This window comes from Lethenteron reissneri, chromosome 22 (genome assembly GCF_015708825.2).
Source record: "Lethenteron reissneri isolate LAM-NWPU_2019-01 chromosome 22, ASM1570882v1, whole genome shotgun sequence".
NCBI classification, from domain to species: domain Eukaryota; kingdom Metazoa; phylum Chordata; class Hyperoartia; order Petromyzontiformes; family Petromyzontidae; genus Lethenteron; species Lethenteron reissneri.
In genome coordinates, this window is record NC_083800.1 from 884,775 (window position 1) to 905,914 (window position 21,140).

At 54.1% G+C, this 21,140-nt stretch overlaps 2 protein-coding genes across 3 annotated transcripts in view; both read right to left on the reverse strand.

Annotated features, from left to right (window-relative positions):
• Positions 1-4,692, reverse strand: part of LOC133345470 (nucleophosmin-like) — a 29,042-nt gene extending 24,350 nt beyond the window's left edge. For both annotated transcript variants that reach the window (XM_061556224.1, XM_061556223.1), the window contains exons 1-3: positions 4,537-4,692; positions 1,301-1,389; positions 174-293 (exon numbers count right to left, since the gene is read on the reverse strand). In XM_061556224.1, the coding sequence (XP_061412208.1) occupies positions 174-293; positions 1,301-1,389; positions 4,537-4,612 (285 nt within the window). In that variant the 5' untranslated portion in view covers positions 4,613-4,692. The remainder of the gene's footprint in view (positions 1-173; positions 294-1,300; positions 1,390-4,536) is intronic.
• A 2,148-nt stretch (positions 4,693-6,840) lies between these two features.
• On the reverse strand, positions 6,841-18,068 carry LOC133345465 (solute carrier family 2, facilitated glucose transporter member 5-like). Its single transcript, XM_061556215.1, has 13 exons — positions 17,978-18,068; positions 16,779-16,877; positions 16,258-16,418; positions 15,951-16,075; positions 15,421-15,566; positions 14,985-15,117; positions 14,230-14,417; positions 11,668-11,778; positions 10,718-10,819; positions 9,631-9,706; positions 9,219-9,346; positions 8,678-8,772; positions 6,841-8,158 (listed from the first exon to the last, which is right to left on the reverse strand). Exons 1-13 carry the CDS (start codon positions 18,035-18,037, stop codon positions 7,996-7,998), a joined length of 1,587 nt encoding a protein of 528 aa, XP_061412199.1. The 5' UTR covers positions 18,038-18,068; the 3' UTR covers positions 6,841-7,995.
• Positions 18,069-21,140: the final 3,072 nt, after the last annotated feature.

Below are 21,140 nucleotides of genomic sequence, written 5' to 3' on the forward strand. Positions count from 1 at the left end.
CTACGGAGAGAGAGACACGCAAATTCCAAATGTACAACAGGCGTCAGGGTCAGGATTGAACTCAGGACCTCCCGGATACCAGGCGCGGTAAGTTAACATCACGCCACCGTGGCGCCGCTCTTTTGAAAGTCAGTGTGCGCGTGCACGACTACCGCGAGGGCACCAGGTCTCACCGAGGGCAGGACGGACGGCTTGAGAGTGGCGATGGGGATGGTGACCGGCTTGCCGCCCTTGCCCAGGGTGGTCACCTCCAACACGTGGAAACGGTCCTCCGCCTCGGGCGCCACACACACCTGGGGGGCACGCACGCGGTCACGGGGGGGGGGGGGCGAGGGGGGGGGGATACACACCTCGTCACTCGCTCATCCAGACACTTCGTCACTCGCCCCATCACTCACCAACGCCCCAGCCCGCCCCCCTAACCGTGATTGAATGTCCACACGATGGAGGCATGGGGCTGTCTATGGGGGGTCTGGCTGGATGGCACTGGGCCGCCACGCGTCCACGAATGTCTCGTGGGGTCACAGCGCCACCTGCGGGAGCGCACGTCCACTGCGGCGCTAGAAGCGGATCCCCTCGCCAACGACGGGGCCACCACTTCCACCTCGGCCTCGCTGGCACCGCTCGCCAGAAGCTGCCATCTCGTATGCCGTCGGGACAATAAATAATAATAATGCACTGCCCGCTTACATGGTTTGCCGACTGCGTTTCAGATATTCGCCAACCAGACACGAATTACTGGCTCTTCCCGAACATCAACCAACTAGCCCTCCAGCTACGACCGCTGGCCCATCCCCAAGCCAAACAAGCTCAACAGCCCTGAGTGCGAACTCCATCTATAGTCAACCAGCCACATACGGTATCCCTCGCCTCATCGACCCTCGGCAGAGCCCTAACGAGCATGCCAACTAGCCACTGGTAACCAGCCACTCCCACCACCTGCCCTACCCCACGATGCTCCTGCTTACAGGCCCAAGTGGAAATTCCACATTCATATGACGGGGATAAGTTTATTGGCAGAAGAACCACTGTTGACAAAGTGCTACTCATTGTATCAACTCCCGAGGGACGATGGGCCTAATCAAACCCCCAACCAGGATTTGAACTCGCGACCTTCCGATTGCAAGCCACTCGCTCTCCCGCTGGGCCACCTGGGGGGCATACTCCGTGCTCCGCCAGGCCCCACGTTTTTTAATATTTTTTGTACGAAATTTCAGATTTAGGGTTTCGTTTAACTCGGCGCCAGCTCCTCGGAGCGACGGTTGGAGGTAGCCGCGAGGTGGACGGGCTGCAGCCTCACCGAACTCAGCATCAGGTGCATTTCCGCGTGATCGTCATCGTCCTCCGGGTTGAACTTGTACACTTTCTTGGCAGCGTTGAGCTCGCAGCCTGAGCCCAGAGATGGGCGGTGGCGCACGCGGAGGACAGGCAAAGAGAGGGGCACGGTTAGGACCAAACACGGAGCCAAGGCAAAGTGCATTCCTAGCTGTCAACCCGCCACCGCTCTCTTCCATCATCCCTTCTAGCCACTACGCGTCCTGCACAAACCCACTCGCGTCTCCCTTAAAGAGTAGCGCATGATCCATGCGCTACTCTTTCTCTCTGTCATTGTAATTCCCAGCACGCATCTCTCCGTGCAACAAGTCAAAGTGACGGGAACCGAGTTGTCGTTGCGCATCTACCGTTTACAGCGCTGCAGACCCCGTGGTAGAAATTCCACATTCCTATGGCAGGGGGGAGTCTATCCAAAGACAACCACTGTTGACTTATCCAGAAAGTGGTACTATTTTATCAACCCCGGAGAGATAATTAACGAAAGCATTTAAATCAATACAATCAAATGCAACAGCAGTTTGCTACAGTAACAAAAAACATCGTAATCCGACTACTGCAGCAATTGAATACAGGTATTAAATCATTAAGTCAACAGGTATTAAACATGTTCCATTATCATACACGCATACATATGCCACGTTTGACAAGTTATAAAATACACCGCTGTTTCACAGATGTTCATTCTGGCAAGATCGTGTGTGCGATCGATTGCCATGGCGTGCGTAGTCCGCGTGCAGATGACTGTAGCATACGCTGTTTGTTGGAGTGTTTGATTAAAGGTTTGCTTTTCGGCAATATATTTATGAATGTATTTAATACATTAATTAGGATGTGTTAAATACCATTATTCAACATACGAGCAGCACACACGGCCTTTAAACGTGACCGATAGAATGAATAAAGGCACGGAAATCGACAGATTTTTAATGATACCACCACGCGTGGTCCATGCTCGAACACAAGGTTGGATATTTTTAATACAAATGTTGAAGTCGTTAAAGTGCCTCCTGGCACCAGATTTCTCGAACTAAAGAGACGATTTGTTCATCGACCCCCCCCCGCCCCCCCTATTAGGCCACCCTTTAGGCTCATTGGCTTCCTTCTCCACAAAAACGCGCGGTGGTGGGTGTGACGTCACCACGCACGAGCCCCGGCGCTGCGGACGTCATCACGCACACGACGTCATCACGCACACGACGCCATCACGCACACGACGTCATCACGCAGACGCGCGCGTGCGCACAGGCGAAGCGCGCCAGGCCGGTAGCCGCGGGCACGAATGGAACCAGAGGAGGTTCATTTCGTATTAACCTTGTTGCGATGCGCGATTGTAGGAAATCATACACTATAAGAATGAAACAGAAACTAATGCGAGCCCGTACGCATAGTTAGAACGGTTTAATGTTGAGAATGTGTTGTCTAATGCACGAATTTCCAAAGCTTTCTTCGGCTGCAATATACGGCAGTAACATCCTAAGAAGTTGCAGAACCGTTATTATTCACTAGCAACTATTGTGAAAGTGCTCCGGTACATTTAAGGGCGAGTAGTACACTGCGAATGCCAGATTTAGTGAGTTTAATGGCTTTGTGAATTCTTAGTAACGGGTCAGTAGTTTTTGGTTGTTGCAAAGCGCACGTGGAAGACGCGTGGTAGCCAGAGGCTATCTACAGCACAAGCTTGAGTTCAACATTATACACTTAATCAGTCGGTGGGTGGGCTGGCCACGTGGCCATCATATAGCGGTTTCAATTTTTTTTTATCAAAATCATGAGCGTCGTAGCTCGAGTGATACATCACGTTATACTGTTGCGTTGAACCTGGACCCCTCTAGCGTAAAGAGAGGGGTCCCCCTATTCCTTGCCTCGAAGATCAGCAGGTCACCGGCATTGATAAAAAAAACACAAGCCCCGACTGATGATGCGACGCAGTGTGTCGAAACCGGTCGGTTTTTACTGGTAATCAGCCACACGATCTTCTGGGAGTGCATACTCTCAGCAGCATCGAGTCTTAAGATTTAAACCGCTCTACGATGGCCACGTGCCCAGCCCACCCACCGACTGATTAAGTGTATAATGTTGAACTCAAGCTTGTACTGCAGATCGCCTCTGGCTACCACGTGTCCTCCACGATGTGTTTAAGAAATAATTTTATGTTGAGACTATATCATTTCAGAGGCTTTTGGGCGTCATTAATTTAACCCTCTCACAAATTTTATCCAAGCCAAGGTGAAACTTTTGTACACTTACATTCCTAATTACTATGCAATTACACTTTACGGTATATTAGCATGGCCATTTCCGTTTTATGGTCCACTGGGATCAGGGTTTCTCGCCTGATTTAATGCAACATTTTTTTTCTATAGATGTGTAGTTATTAAAGCAATAATACGGCCTTTAAATAAAAAATGTGCGACGAACGAGTTAATGTATTGTGAATCACTGCCAACGCAGCAGCGACATCACCAAATAAGATGGTAAATTCAACCGGTTCTGTTATTTCCAACTTAAACGTTTTTAAATACGCTGCTTATAAATAAGGTTTTTTTTAACTCGCATTGCGCGGTTATCCATCTTAAAGACAAATAAATAAGCATATATCTGCCATGCATTTTTGCACAAGTCCACAATACATCGTTCTAAAGTTCAGCTGGGCCGGGTGGACACGTGTGCACGTCCAGAACACGTGTTCGCATGCCCCACCACGCGGCTTTAAAAGTAGCTCGCAAGCTACAAAAGAACAACTCCACGGCAACGACACTCGTGTCGCCACCACGCACGGGCGCGAGGGCTCGGATCCAATCTCGAGCTCGAGAGGGAGACACGCTTCTTCAGACTCTGCCCTGCGGCAAGAGGCGGCCACTTTCCGGCCACGCGGCCAGGCAAATCCCAGGCCCCGCGAGCGCGCAGGCCGCGGACCATGTGCCTCGCGCGCAGCCTCTTTACATTTCCCAACGCTGATCGGCAACGACCACCCGAACTTGCGCCACCCATTGGTTCATTTACAGCCATCAACCAATCACAGCACGGACACAATCACCCGCGTGGTCCGCAACGGCCAATCGAAGCAAAATTAATCTTATCCGCGCTATGAAATCAAACCGTGCAGCGACCACTGGGTTTCTACCCAGAGTTTATCTCCGGGAGGCTCCCGCCTCTCGCTGCTGCTGCCCCGGCTGCCCGCTCCTTCTGCCCACCGCTCACCAAAGATGTAGGACTGGGGCTTCGCCACGTCGTCCAGAGACTCCATATCGGCGCTGTCGTCCATGAAGGCGGCCATCGCTCCTGTTGTGCTGCACGCTGCTTGTGGCTCCCACACTCCCCTGCGGCAGTGGCTCTCGGTGGGGGCGGGGGCGCCTCTATTGGGGAGGGGCTTAGCGCGGAAAGGGGCGGGCTCTGCGGCGTGTGGGCGTGGCTTGGTGGCGGTGGGAGGAGCTAAGTGGTTTATGACCGCATCAATGTGTCTCTTTCTCCCCCTAAGCCTGCTCACTCCTTTTTGTTGCACTCGTTGACATGCAAATTTTGTCTCTAACCCCTCCCTCTCGCTGCCTCCGCCCCCCCTCTGTCTATTTAAGGCCACCCCACAGAGACGATCACCCCTCTCTGTACCTGTGTTGCCCGCTGTGTGTATCTTGGTGATATCTGTCTGCTTATATGTCTGTCTATAATTTTTTCTGGTTCGATTTTATGTCGCTATTTCATTATACCTGATGATGATTGCTTGTGTTGCAATCGAAACGTCGTATGTTATTATTTAATTTATTATTTTTTCTTTATACGTGACTTTACCGAAAGAACCAAATAATAATTCCTGCAGTCACGAAAGCTCCAAAGTTAAGATTGAGAAGGACTTGTTTCAAGGACGTTTTATTCATGTAAATTATTATATTCGTTGGGACCTTTGTTTTGCCAGTACCAAATATCAGAATAGGTTTTACCCTTTTTGCATTATGATACCTTGAAAACGTTTACGTTTGGCGTTTTAACATCTTAACAACTCTTTTATTTATATTCTTTGGGTAAATCACGTAGATGGTTCAAAGAAAATAACAAAAAACTACGACGTTTCGATCACAACACAAGCGATCGTCATCAGGAGATCGTCATCAGGAGATCACTTGTGTTGTGATTGAAACGTAGTTTTTTGTTATTTTCTTTGAACCATCTACGTAACTTTACCGAAAGATCCAAAGCATATAAATTCCTGTAGTCACGAAAGCTTCAAGTCAATATTTAACCTCTTTATTGCCAGCAAGGGTAAAACCTATTATTGTTTTATTATTATTATGCCACTGTGAAATGTGCTGCTCCACGACGAGAGGGCTTCAAGTAACGAGTTTGTGGAGTTTTGCGATTCCTCCTCGGTGAAAGGAGCGCAGTTTGCAGTGGGGTATAATGTGGGTCCGTAGTTTGGAGTGGCACTGCCTTGGCTTGTGTTTGTTAATTGTGGATGTATGAAGGAGATGTGTGCATCGCCCTGATGATGTTCTGATTGCTCGCTCGGGCACGTTCCATCATCATCATCAGCTTGGAGATGGAGGATGAGAGGGATAATGTCGTGTAGCCAGGGCCGGGTCAAGGCGTGGGGGCTTTAGGGGCCTCCGCCAGGTGGAAGGGCTTCCAGAGATTGAGTGAAAAGTTATATAATTTGTGAATGCTGAATTTTATTGGTTGTTAACCTTGTAAAAATAAATTGCATTTTCTTTGGAAAATATTACTGGAGGCCTCCCAGTACCTGGAGCCCAGGGGCCTACACAATCTTAACCCGGCCCTGCCTGTGGCTGGAGGGAAGCTATTGCGATGACTTTGGCTTCCTCCATCCTTTTGGTGTTTCTGCCTGCCCCGTGTGGCGGGCCAACTCCCGAGACAATGGAAGCAGAGAGACGTCGCGGTTACCTCAGAGTTTATCTCAGTGACCTCACGGTTATCTTTGACTGACCTCATGGTAACCTCAGTTTATCTCAGTCATCTCACAGTTATCTCGAAATGACCTCGCGGTTACCCTTAATCACGGTAGCAAACTCGCCCCTTTTAAAAGATGCGTTTTGCTGTTTGTTTGCTGGCCGCTTGGCGTTTTTGGCCTGTGGTCAGCAACTGGCATTTAAAAATATAAACAGCGTATTCATTTGTATAACACAATAAACTGTGTAGTGATGCCCTCACTTCGCCAGACACGCAATGTTTCACCCATCGAGAACGTGAACACAACTAGCGCCAATCAACCGTGTGCCTCACTGCGTAATACAAACCGATATCACGCACAAAACTAGAGGCCGCTTTGTTTAAATTAACGTTACATTTTAGGTGGTAGGTCTTCATTTGTTTTGTAAAATCTTAAACTTAAATTCAACTAATGGTTGGGAAGGTACACAGCAGGGAATGACGACGTCACACGGTGTGTATCAAGGGTAATTATTGAAGGCAAACATGGATCAAATTTATTAAATAAAGATGCAAATGAAAGCAGAATGATTAGGATTGTTTTTCTTTATTCGTAATGGAATGCAATAGACCAGTGAACGTGGAACATTGGGTCCACGTTGGCATGTTCCCCAGGAGGCCAGGTGTGCCTTGCGGAAGTTTCTAATGAGTGTAAAATGATCTGGCGTGATAATACGGACGAGAAACAAACATTGTCAAAAGAAATAAAAACAAATTCTTTAAAAGAACACAAGAAAGCATGGCGAGTTGCATACTGGAAAGAGGAACACAAATCAGAGAACAATGCACGCTAGAGACATCACATTGACCGTTAACATTTGCTGACTTGGCCAGAGACATTTTGCTTGAATCGACGATTGCTGGTGATAGAAGTTCAGCCAAAGAAGGGAATCACTCCCGGGAGGATGCCCACCGCGGACACGGAGCTCCGAGATGAGCCTGGGATGCAGAAGCGAGATGGGTTGTGGCATCGCACGACAGACGAGGGGTGGCGAAGATGGAGGGCAGCTTTCTATCCAGCATTGGATACACCATGGCTGACGATGATGATTCCTTAGAACTGTTGATTATTTTTATCACCCACAGTATGCGGTCGGTATGTACTGTCTTCATGTATTGTGGGTATTAGAAGCACGACGACGCCTGGCGAATGCTACTGGAACAAATCGCCCCGTAAACACTCACCGTTGTTTTAATATACGGTGGTGGTGAAATGACCTTGTCTATGTCATTCGGCTCTCATGGATATTGGGACTTTACAAACCCATGTGCGTTATTGCCACGAGGCTGTTGTTAAAACAGCATTCGCAACAGGTGGACATGTTGCACTGTCATGCATGCGTTCCGTGAGTTGACCCAGCGCATTAATTACAGACATCGTGGAGACCTGATCCTGAGCTGTGGTGAAGGCATGGGACCCCAATTAGTCCATCCTTCAATCGGATGCATTGGTTCTAAAGTTTGTTATTGCATCAGTGTGAGTTGTGTACGCAAGGAGTTTGTTTCGTGTTGTGTTGTGGTGTTTTGTCAATGCAATGTGGCGCTAGCATTTCCCGCCTACATTCGGCATTTCTCCTGCACAGTATCTATGCCTCAGCCTGTGTGCACTCCGCCCCCACACCGCACCGCCCATAAAAGGTTGAAATGCTCTCATGCTGTTTCACGTACATACTGTCTCTCTTACTCAAGATATTTCGCACACATGCTGTCCCTCTCGTGCCTTCACATGCTCAGGCTGTCATACAGGGCCCCGTAGCCGAGCGGCGGGGCCTTGGAGGAGAGGCGGCGGAGTCGGATGGCGTGGAGCCACTTGGGTAACCCGGTCGCCCCTTCACCCTCAGCCTGGCTCCTTCGCCCAAACATCTCGGTGATCTCCAAAAACGTCCTGTAAGGAGATGGTCACAGGTTCACGGGGTCAGGGGTCATGGGGTTCAGGGAAGTGGGGGGAACTAATGACCCGTGGGCTGGACACCGTCTGCAACTTCATTTTAGACGTTCTGCAAAGGCCATATGAGGCCTACCCAGATCGCTCGAAGACTAAAGTAGATAGGAGACTAGCATCCTTAGTCATAGCGAGGGGTATACTGGATGTGGCGTGCCTGGTGCAGACATTTCCTGGGTCGCCATCCCAGACAAACCCGGCTGAAAATGAAGCCATGGTTTAGGGTAGTGGTGGGCAAAGTCCATGAGGGTCACATGAGGCCTGCCACTTCAAACCGGCACGAACATCTTTGCCGCACTAATCGGATACTAGAGGGGAGAATGTTTTTGCCCTGGCAATAACACCATTTATTATTTTATCACCGCGCTCAGTCGCTTGCGTTACTGCAAGGGTGGCTCATTCACTCACTCACCCCCTCACCCACCCACCCACCCACTCACCCACACCTCATTTGGCACACACCTGTTGCGCGTCTCGGGAATCACCAGGTAGACGTAGATGGCCGTGAGGATGCACACGGTAGCGAACACCAGGTAGCAGTAGGGGCCCGCGCTCTCCTGGTGGCACCAGGGAGGGGGTGACATCGTGTGGGAATGAGTAGCGGTCAGCGCACTGCGCTACCAACCCGACGACCCGAGTTTAATTCTCACTCACGGCCAATTACAATCAAAACCAGCTCTAACTAGGTCGACTCAGCCTCAAGTTGCGGTGACATCACCTCAGTGCTTGTGCCAGGCTCGGTATATTTTGAGGCCATGTGAAGTGTCGGAAGTCACAGGACAGTCCCAGGTGTTATGGGTTAACTGGCTGAGACGACTGGCAGATGTACCACTTGTGCTCCCAGATACCCCTCACCCCTCACCTCACACTGTTCCCCCTAAACCCACACATCCTTCTCACCCCACAGCTCACATCCTCACACCTCACCCCACACCACACATCCATCACACCGCCGCACCCTTTCCTCTCGCCCTCCCTCATCACCACATCCCTCCCCACTCACCTGCAGGAAGGGGAAGACGAAGCCCACGGTGAAGTTGGACACCCAGTTGAGGGAGCCCCCCACGATGTAGGCGGCCGGGCGGTGCGACTGCCTGAACAGCTCCGCCGTGATGATGAACGGGATCCCCGCTGTGGGGCCCGGGAGGGGGGGAGGGTGGAGGGGATAAAAAAAAGATGTGCAGACCCTGACCCCTGTCAGTGCGATGTCGCCTGACGCTGACAACACCACACTGACCAACACCCTGAAGCCAACCTTGACCATGACACTGATCTTGACAGTGGCCGTGATGGTCAACGTGGACTGTGGAGATGGAGGGCAGCTCCAGGTCAGGGATGAGAGTGAATGACCTTGGGTTGAGGTACAATGATCAGGGGTCAATGGGTAGAGAGATCAGGGGTCAAGTCCCACTGACCTGGTCCAATACAGAATCCGCCGATGATGCCCGCCACGCACGCCACGCTCACGTACGGCATCCACGACACCGTGTCCTGCGGTACACACGGGGGCACGTCTACAGCAACAATAACTGTCGCCATTCACCACACAGTGGCGGTGACGTCAGCACGGCGCTTGTGTCAGGCTGGGTGCACTTTGAGGCCACGTGAAGTGTGGAAGGCTCACTGACAGGAGGTCACGGGATACTGGCAGTGGTACCACTTGGGCTCCCTACTCTGCCAACTTGCTTCTCTGCCCTCCGTTATTGCTGGAGCGCGAATGCCTCCAACCACCCATTAGCCTCCTAATGTGTGGTCAAGATCAGCCTCGTCCACAGAGGAGCCTGATCTTGACACCTCTGGTGCCAGTTGGCAAGTCCACTCAGTTTCACATCCTCCTGTTCCACATGTACCATATCTTCCAAATCCTCTCCAGCCCATGCCGCACCCGTGTAGTCCCCTCTATCCTCTATCTGGCCAAACAGAAGCTACTTGAGCATGTGGTGGCTTGTCATGCGGGCTACGTAACCCAGCCTCGCCTGCCAGAGGATGATGGGACTGTGTTCAGATCCTTAACTAATCGGTGAGCTCCTCACACGATCCAGCCTGGTTAAACCCAGGATGGATCGTAGCCAGGTCAGCCTGAATATTTCTAACTGGCACAGATGTTCCTTGAAAGAGGTCCACATTTAGCAACCTTAGAGAATGGAGGGAATAACTTCGGCCGAAAAGACCCGGAGCTTCGTATGGAGTGATAGGTCAGAAAACTTCCACAAACGCGTGTACACACAGGTACGCGTGTACACGCATGTATACACATCGGCGCACGGGCAAGTGTGTACTCTCCCCGGGGGCGCCACCAGGAGGCGCTGTGACCACGCGAGAGAGGCGCGGCCACGGTGGAGGCGCTGCAGCCTGCAGCAGGGTGGGCGGTGGCAGCCACTAGTAGTAGCCCTAACCAACACACCACTAGTAGTAGCCCTAACTAACCAGCCACTGGCCCTAACCCCACCTCCTCCGCGTTGGGTGTCTAGCGGTGGCGCTCGCGGCCCCGGCGGGCGGCACCTCGAGCAGCAGGGAGAAGGTGATCCCTGCCGAGCAGAGCCCCATGAGCACGAACCCCCCAATGAGCAACTTCCGTCTGCCCAGCCGCTCGATCGTGAGACCCTGGGACACGCGGGATAGACACGGGGGAGACATGCAAGGATGCGCAGGGACACGCGGTGATACACAGGGACATACGGAGACAGGGAGATACACGGACACACGTGGACATCAGTCACGGCCCCATCTCTCGGTGGTGCTTAAAGGAGGAGGTGGTTTCAGAGACGAGAGGAGTTGATTGAACAAGATGGTTGTTGGAGGATTCATGTTTTTTTATGTTTGTTTATGTGCTATGAAGAAGGGCCATTGCGCTGAAACGTCACCCAGTATATATATTTTTTTCTTTAAAGACCACTGTATTACTGACGAATGCGTTGCGTTTGTTGTATAGGATACGGTCGTTTCATTGTAGATGATAGCTTAAAAGTTAGTTTAGGCGTTGACTTAAACGTTATGGGGTGATTTAGGGTTGTTTTCGGCATACATTAAGTTTTTGGGTTGGTACAGGGGTCACTATGCTGGTTTTAGGGGTCACGAGGCTGGTTCAGGGGTCACGAGGCTGGATTAGGGGTCACGAGGCCGGCTTGTTTTGGTCTTTCTCACAAGTTGATCGCGCTATCGGCGTCGCGTCGTCACGAATCCATTCCAGATCCCTTGGAGAACGGCCCCTTCGTGTTGGAGAACGGCCCAAGGAAGTGAATACTGCAGAGCTACCTCTGTGGTCCCCTAACGTGACCTCTGACCCACACAGTAGAGGGCAGCACTAGGATGCTGGCTGACGAAGGGGTGTCGTGAGGCTGGGTTCGGATCGATTCTAGACCACGAGGCTGCTTTGGGTGTAATTCACGGGTCACCAGGATAGAGTGGAGGTCGGGGTGGGGGGATGGTTTAGGGGTCTCGGGGGGCCTCACCCCCAGCACCCCGGCGAGGATCTCGATGCCGCCCGTCCCCACCGTCACGTAGGACAAGTTCAGCTCGCCGATCCCCGCGCTCGCAAAGATGGAGTTCGTGTAAAACCAGATCTGCGGCGAGAGAGGAGGGCAAGGGGCGTGGGTCGAAGGGTCACGGCTGCAGTCATTCGTTGGCAATCCGAGCAGTGAAAGCGACGTTTTACTTGAAAGAAACATCAACAACATGATCCTCAACGCTGGCCATGTCTGTTTGTCAGTCCCTCATTCATGGAATCGGCCGAACATCCCGATACAGCAGGACCCTCCTGACAAATAGGGAGGCTTTCTATTGTAATAATTCTCCACAATAAGATCAACACAGTTCCTTCTGTAGAGTGGGAATTGAACCGATCCTGTTTGTCCTACCCTTGGAACGGAGAGAGGGGTCACGGGGACGTGGGGTCAAAGGGACCCAGAGGGTGCGGGGACACGGGGATACCTCCGGGGACGCGGGGTTTAGGGGACACGGGGGCACGGGAAGAGTAACGGAGCCATGGGGAGATGGAAACGTGGGGTGGCAGACTTAAGGGGGGGACTGGGCCAAGAGCACGTAGAGGTTCGGGGACACGACAGTACTTGGGCACAGGGACACTGATGCAGCGCTCAATCGGCACTGCGAAACAGGGGTTTAGAAAAACAGGAGCATGGTCATACGGGGTCCCAGGGAGACAGAGACCCAGGGGGAGAGGGAGACAGAGACCCAGGAAGACAGGGAGAAAGGGACCCAGGGAGAGAGGGAGAAAGGGACCCACAGGGAGACAGAGAAAGACACACACACAGGGAGACAGGGACCCACAGGGAGACAGGGAGAGACACACACACAGGGAGACAGGGACCCACAGGGAGACAGAGAGAGACACACACAGGGAGACAGAGAGAGAAAGACACAGGGAGACAGAGAGCGAGAGACACACAGGGAGACAGAGAGAGAAAGACACAGGGAGACAGAGAGCGAGAGACACACAGGGAGACAGGGACCCAAGGGAGACAGGGAGAATGATCACCGGGCCGGGAGCCTGGGGCGCCGCGCTCCGTGGTATTTTGGGTTCGTGACGAAGCGACAAGATGAGCGTGAAACACGGCGCGGCCTGCAGCTCCCCACCCCCTCTCCCCTCCCTCCATGAGACAAAGGCAAACGCCCTCCTCATCCCACAGATTCAATCGGCAGCAGAAAAAATTGGCATCTTCACATATCTGTCCTTCCACATTAAAAAGAATGAAATAAAATGTTACACATCCCGTCAACTGCGCAGCCTTTTCGGAGTGCAACATTTCAAGCGGCATTTGTTCAATACAGTTTCGACGTGCGGTGTCTCATCAGCAGAGTCAAACTCTGGCTTCAACCAACGCTGGGTGAACTGGCAGATGTTTATCGTCAAGGACTCCACTCTCGTGCAAGGCGTTTCATTTCTCAGGGTACTCCGGTTTCCTCCCCACGTGGATAACAAACACAACTCATCATTAATTGCGAGAAAATAAACTAAACTCTGAGCTATTTTTTATTTTACCAGGTAAGGTCCACTAGGCTATTATACAGCTCTTTTTCAGAAGCGACATGGACACAAATGTTATCTCAACGAAGTGGCTTATCACGTGGAAATGTATCGCGGCCAAAAACTCTGAACACATTTTGGTTCTAAATGGAGGAGGGAGGCCTGGGTAAGAGGCGGGGCAGTGGACGTCTCTCCTCGTCGTCAGCCAAGGAGGCAGCGCCCTCCTCATTAAGAGTCCCACGACTCAACGTGGCTCTTGCGGATAGATGAGTACTGTAGATGGATGAGTACTGTAGATGGATGAGTACTGTAGATGGATGAGTACTGTAGGTAGATGAGTACTGTAGATGGGTGAGTCAAGTGGACAGGCGGAAGCGGCAGATATCAGGGCTGAGGACACTGCCGGGCAGTGCTGATGGCGGTAGATGGATGAGTACTGTAGGTAGATGAGTACTGTAGATGGATGAGTACTGTAGATGGGTGAGTACTGTAGATGGATGAGTACTGTAGGTGGATGAGTACTGTAGATGGATGAGTGAAGTGGACAGGCGGAAGCGGCAGATATCAGGGCTGAGGACACTGCCCGGCAGTGCTGATGGCGGTAGGATAGACTCGTGGCGCACGGTGTGCGCATGTAGCGGTGCGTACGTATGGGTGTGCGTGTACAGATGTGTATCTGTGTGTGTGGGTGTGAGAAGGGGTTTGTATTACGTGTCGGTGTGTGTGTAATATTGAGTAAGTCCAGGCACGTGGTCGACCCAGCCTCAAGTGAACATCGCCACTGGGGAGGCAAAGGCGGCCGGGCGTGGTGCTGGCCACCCACCCCCTTGTGTGCCATGCCGGCCTTCATAGGTTGCCACTCGCTAACACCACTTGCCCCAACAGTCCGTTGAGGCTATCGGGGAGGGGGGGGGGGGGCTCACAGGGCGCGAACATTCAAACTCCACACGTAGAGACGCCCGATTCGGGGATCGAACCCATGCTGCCTCCCGCTGCGAGGCGCGGGCGCCGCACGCGGAGCGGAGCTCACCGCGTCGATGCCCGACAGCTGCATGCCCAGGTTGATGACCGCCACGGACAGCAGCTGCCAGCGGAGCGAGCGGTCGTGCAGGAGGCCCCATGCGCTCACGCAGCGCACGCCCAGCAGCGACTGCTGCTCGGTGCGCATCTCCTGCATCTCCGCCTGCACGTCGGGCGTGCCGCGCAGTCGCACGAGCGCTGGGGAGGACAGGGGGGGGGGGTCGGGGTGAGGGGGGGCGCACACCACGGGTCGCACCGCCCGCACCGCCGCGTCTGTTATCGAGCGCCCGCGAGAGAGGGCGACGCTCGCGCGCCACGTGCAATGCGCCGCGCTGCGTGCCGTCGATGTTGTTGATATCCAGGTGAGAACTCGAAGGAGACCAGCACGAGTCTCGTTTGTAGGAGTGACCTGGTGGCATTCGTCCGCCAGTTGTGGGGAGACAATGGCTGCGTGTGTGTGATCCCAAAATGAGAAATCTGTGGGGTGATTTTCGAATTGAGCAAAATTGGACCCTGACGCCGGCACAGCTGAGCCGACTCATGGCCCATGCCGTCACGGGATCTATAAAATCCGCTGTGAAGCAGACGGTACACCCGCAGTACACCCACAGTAATAACCGGTGCGGCTTGCCGGATTCTAACCGCGAACCTCTGCACCGAGCTGCGATCGCGCTGCCGCTGTGCGACGTCACGGCGCTCAACGCGCAGCACCTCCCACCCCTCCCCCCTCTCCCCCGGCGTCTCAGGGCCCCAGGCTCCTCTCACCTCGCCTGGCGGACACGGGGTCCCTGCAGTCGATGAGGAGGTATCGGGGACTCTCTGGGAACCAGGGCAGCAGCATGGCCTGGATGAAGGCGGGTACCATGATGAGGCTCAGGACCAGCGGCCACGACTCCTCCTGACTCGCGCACGCACGCAGGGCATGGGGTCAGGTGTGAGGGCTGCCACACATTTCGAAGACACCACGGCGTCAGACATGGGCCTTCCACGTGTTCCTAACACATGCCATGCACTTAATCGGGGGGGGGGGGGGGGTTCTATGGATTTCAGATACACGCAGATATCTGAACGCAACACGATGTTAGACGACTTCCCCCCGGAGCGTCGTTGATGGGGGGGAGGGGGGGGATAGAGAACTGAAATGACATTTCTATCCCCAGGTGAGATGTGGGCGAGAGGGCTTCCGCGGCTTTCCGCTCACCTTGCCGAGGACCTCCCTGAGGCCGAAGAACTGCGCGAGGAAGACCCCCAAGCAGATGAAGATGGAGGGGACGAGCCCCATGGAGCCGCGCAGGTTCTTGGGGGCGACCTCGCCGAGGTACATGGGGACCACGCTCAGAGCGATTCCTGGTGGGGCACGGCGGGGGGCGGGGGTACACAGGGGACAATGCAACAACAACAACAACGCAGCCACATGGGGGTCATGGTGAGAACATTGCCCAGAAACGGAGATGATGGAGACACGGGGGGGGGGGGGGGGCGGGGCAGCAGAGCTGGAGGGGCTCCCGTGGATTCATTTGTAGGGGTCCCGGTGGGGATCCATAGGGGTCTCTCGTGTGAGGGGGGTGATCCATAGGGGTCTCGTGGACTGATCTGTGGGGGGGGGGTCCCATAGGGGTCCCTTGTGTAAGGGGGGGGGTCTGTAGGGGTCTCGTGGACTGATCTGTGGGGGGGGGGGGGGGTCCCGTAGGGGTCCCTTGTGTGGGGGGGGGACCCATAGGGGTCTCATACCCGAGTGGACCCCCGTGACGAGGCGGCCCAGGATGAGGATCTCGAAGGAGTGAGCTGCGCTGCTCGCAGCCATGAGGGCCCCGGCCAGGAAGACGAGGAGCGAGCTGTAGGCCAGCGTGCCCTTCCTGCAGCCACCACCACCACGACGAGATGATGGTGGTGGTGTTCGTTATATATATGTGTGTGTGTATATATTTATAAAATATCAAACAAAAACAGAGCAAATAACAAGAAGCCCGCTGGCACGGAGACACGGGGACAGGGGGCGAGGGGACACGGGGACACGGGGATATGGAAACAAGGGTACCTGCCGAGCCGCGAGCAGAGGAACCCCACGAGGCAGGACCCCGTGAGACCCCCGATGGCGAACACGGAGACAGTGAGGGAGTAGAGGAGCGTGAGGCCCTCCGCGCCGAGCGAGGCGCCGTAGCGGCCAGCCCAGCTCGAGTTGTAGAACGTCTTGATGTACTGAGACACGGGGACACGTGAAGACACTGAGACACGGGGACACAGAGACTGGGGGACACGCGAAGACACTGAGTATTGGGGATACGGAGACATGGGGGTGATAATTGCTGCTACGTGTAATCGCACTTTGAGTAATTTTCGAGTTTGTAAAACGTGGACCGTGACGCCGCGGGCACACACGGGGGTCCACTCGTCTCCAACGACGTCACCGGCTCCCCCTCTCGTCGTCCACCGCGAGTGAAGCAGACGGCGCGGGGCGGCAGTATTAACCGGGGCGGCCCGTCCGATCCGAACCGCGCACACACCGGTCACGCGGCAAGCGGCGTAACGCGTCGCTGTGACCCGCGGCGCGGACCTCACCTCGGCCGGCGCGTTCACGACGGCCAGGTTGTAGCCGTAGAGCGCGGAGGAGCCGAGCGACACGAGCAGCGACAGCGAGAAGAGCGACCACGTGAGGCGCTGCGGGGGGCAGCGGGGGCAGCGGGGGGGGGGGGCAGCGAGAGGAGAAGTCAGGGGGTGGGGGATGGGATGGGAGGGCAGTTAGGAGGGGGCATGGGGGGGAAGGGCAGGCAGAGGGGGGGCAGCAACAAGGGCAGGGGCAAGGCCGGGTAGGGGGAGGAGGGCAGGGATGGGAGATGTAAGAATCGTCGTACCGATGCTTCCATCTTCGTCGACACGAATTGCTGTGTCGCGAGGGCCGTAGTCCGTCTGGTTGATGCTCAGATTGTTATCTCAGATTGTTATCTCAGATTATTGTTTCGCACCGTACGGAGCAGGGGGTCCTAGGCCACTGCTACGTTTGGGCAATGTGGTGCACTCCCAATGAAGCGACCAGGCCACACGGCGTTTAAAGTGTCGTCTCCAACTCACTCCCAACTGGACTTCTCTGGCCTCTCTCTCTCTCTACTGTGAACAAGGGCCATTGCCCGAAACGTCGCCTATCACGTACTTTGTTTTTGTTGTTGTGTTAAGGCCACGCTGTTGTTGTGTTGAGTTTGTCCCGGTAAAAGTCGTGCGTGAGGACGTCGGAGAAGGCTGAGACGAGTCGTGGCACCGCACAGATCGCGTCAAGAGCCACCTTGCTGTGCTGCCCGCGTCTCGCCACACTCGGAGCCCCGCGGGGATTTGGAGTTTAACAAATCTGTGCGTGACCCGCCAACCCGCGCCTCCACGGCGCTGGATCCCAGCGAGGGCAGGACGGGGGGAGATGGTGGACGATGCTGATGGTGGTGTAGACATGAGTGTCGACGGTGATGGAGACGATGCTGATGCTGATGGTGGTGTAGACATGAGTGTCGACGGTGATGGAGACGATGCTTGTCGTAATGATGGCGAGGATGATGATGTGGAAATGATGTGCGTTGAACTTCTTTTGCACCGTACGTTGCCAACCGGGCTCACTCGACCCGCTCGCCTCGGCGATGATGACAGTCGTGGACAATGATAATGATGTTGTTGATAATGGGGTCGATAGTGCTGATGGCTATGGTCGTGTTGATATTGACAGTGATGATGATGATGTGCAAAGTGATGATGACGCTGGTGGAGTCGCCACTCACCCCGTTGGTCTCCGTGAGTGTCTCCGAGGTCTCCAAAATGCTGTCCGACAGGGAGCCCATTGCCTCCTCGCCTGGACTCCAACCCGCGGTCCTCAACTCTGGGGACTCGCCGCTGAGTCCCCGTGTCCCTCCCCCCTCCCCAGTCCCCTCCCCCCTCCACCACCGAGACCCCTCCCCCCTCCCCAGACCCCTCCCCCCACCACCACGGCCGTGGCTAACATCTGAGCAACCTGCGCCGACCATGCGTGGTGAAGTCTGGTCAAACGCAACTCCCGGGTGGGCAGTTTGGGGCTTTCGTCCAGCAGCGGAGTGGCGCAGGGGGCAGCAGCGCCGAGGGCGCGACGACCCTCGGGTTGCGGCCACGTTCAGGCTCGGAACAAAAACAGCGCGAAGCAAACGAAAGTGGGGAGGGAGGGAGGAGGGGGGCAGGTCTCGTACCCCGCGCGACCATCGCTGATGCGATCACATGACGCGGGCCGCGGTCACGGATTACATTAACAAGGAGCCCCAGGCAAAGGGGGTGGGGGGGATCCTATCCGGGGTTCAGGGTTAAACTTAAAACACAAGACGACAAGAGCTGTTCACAAACGCCCCCACTCACCGGCCCCTGCCCCGCAAGGGGCATTCGCAATCATCACGATCCACCACGTGCTACCCCCCTCGCCTCCCTGACCCCCATCTCCACATCCCGATGCGATGGAGCAATGGGAAGGAGTGGGGGAGGGATATAGAAGAGGAGCTGCAGGTTGCAAGGGTCGCGTGTCGTCCCCCCAAGCACTGCCCCCCCGATCGACCAGGAGAGAGAACAGCGCCTCGCTCGCTACCCTGAACTCTGCGGCATAACCCCGACCCTCCAAGCCCAGGGATGCCCAAACCCCCTCACCACCTCGCGACGTGTGGGGAGACATCGCGGATGTCACGGTGTCATGCCGGCCCGAGAGGGGCACGGCGTGCGGTGTGGCGACATCGCGGGCACCACGTGGTGTGGGTGCAGCAGCGGCCCTGGAGGGGCTCGGTGAGCGCTGACTGACAGCGCTGGGTGGCACCACGCTCTGCGGTGCAGTGCCGACCCCTACAGGATAGGGTTTGAGAGTGTCGGCCACAGGGAATGGGGTTACTAAGGGTCGTGGCAATCCGGTTGACCCCAGAGGACACGTGACCGGTTAAGTCTGCACAGGGCCCCCAGGTGGGGGCTCGGGGTGGTCACGTGTCAGGGCCGAGATCCTGCTCGAGGATTCTGGAAGGTGGGCGTGGCCAAGGGGCGGAGTCGGCCACGCCGTGGAGGATATAAGCCGGGTCCCCAGAGGGAGCAGCTGCTGTTGTTCATCCTGAAGAAATCTTCGTCTACATCCTACAGTCACCAACACGTGGACCTGGACCCAAGCTGTGGCCTGGTCCCTTGTAGCTAGTTACCGTGTACTTAGTGCAGTTAGCCTGGTGGTCACCACCATAGGTAATTGCGTTAAGGGGTCGTGACCCCGTGTGTCGGTGTTAATAAATGTGTTGCCTCCAAAGAGAACGTCTGTGAAACAGTTGAATCCACTACACTTGGCGATCTAAGCAAGTAACGCAGTGACGTTAGAACACGTGCACACCGATCCCAATCCCAATCAACAGCACGTCACGTGTTTAACAATGATCGGGCGCGTGGAGTGAGTTAATTTCTTTGAATATGGGGAGTAAAATGGCAAACGTGGAGAGACGTGGCGTAGTGGAGCGTCGCTAGGACTGGAGTTTGGAAAACTCCGCTCTAACCCCTGATTGTAACACTACCCACTAACGCCAACTCGACCCCTTAACCCAAACACTGTCGTCAAAATCAGCGTCCTTCATTGCAAGGCAACACCCCCCATCATCATCACGCTGCTGTCAAACCCCAATGGTTTCAAAAGTGTGGCAGCCCTCACACTGACGACGTCTATGTTCCGTTTGGAATTGGTAAAAGCTACCGTACTGCCTCTACTTGATTACTGTGACATCGTGTATAAATCAGCCCCAAGTACTTTACTGAAGAAGCTTGACTCAATGTATCACTCGGCCTTAAGATTTGCATTGAACTGCCCATATAGGACTCACCACTGTGATCTCTACATTGGGTGAAACTGAACAACTCTTAATGTTCGACGGCTTGTGCACCAGATCTTACAAAAAAATCCGCAGATTACCTGCTGGATCTCCTCTCTGTTTCAAAGAACAAATATGACCGAAGATCTTTGCTTATTTACCAGCTTCACATTCCCTATTGTCGTACAAATACTGGAGGAAGGGCCTTTGTTTTTGATGGCCCCAGGGTCTGGAATGCTATTGCCAATAAACTGCAACTTGAATCACTACCTATGAGATTTTCACTCAAACTGCTCTAGAGGAGTTGTACACCCCAAACTGCCACTGCTATTCATTGGCCTAAAATAAAATGTTTCGCTCCGGATGATCGCTGCAAAGTATGACCGGTGTTTTGATTTAGTGTGCTGATCTTAAAGGTGCATTGAAACATTTTGATACTCCGACTGATGCTCCTGCTGTTGTGGAGTGACTCATGCAGCCAGCTATGGCTGCAAGATTTGGTGGTACATGTTGTTTATGTCGTTTTTTGTGAAAATTCGGTCACAGTTCCTATGATCACTGTTTCATTGCTTTTATGGCTTTATTTTGATTTCGAAAAGTATTTTGGTTTGGCCATGTTTGTTTGTTGTAGTACGGAGTTAGACTGATGGCCTTAATCTAAGTTGCCTTGTGGTTGTTGACTTGTATCCCACTGGGATTTTTGCACAGTGTTGGTATACGGTGCTTTTCTTGGATTTTTTGTTTGCACAGTCACTTTAAGATGTTTTCTTGTTCACGTTTTTGTTTTTTGTTTGTTGCGGTTGCACCCGATTCAAGAGCCGAATGGCTCACAGGGCTATACCAAATAAATGAACTTGAACTGAACTTGTCGGCGAAAGTGCTCTCCGCCCCCCCCCCCTGAAAACGAGTGAATAACACTGGACTAAACCCCATCTCTTTTTGTTGGGTAAGCGTCGTTGTTGTCGAGGTGTGGTGCGGGTGCCATCATCGGGGCTTTGGCCACCCTCGTGGCGTCTTGCTCCTGGCACGGACCCCCCCCCCCCCCCACGAACCCTGCCCCTTCGGCAACAGCGAGAGACGCAGTCGGGGAGGCCGCGAG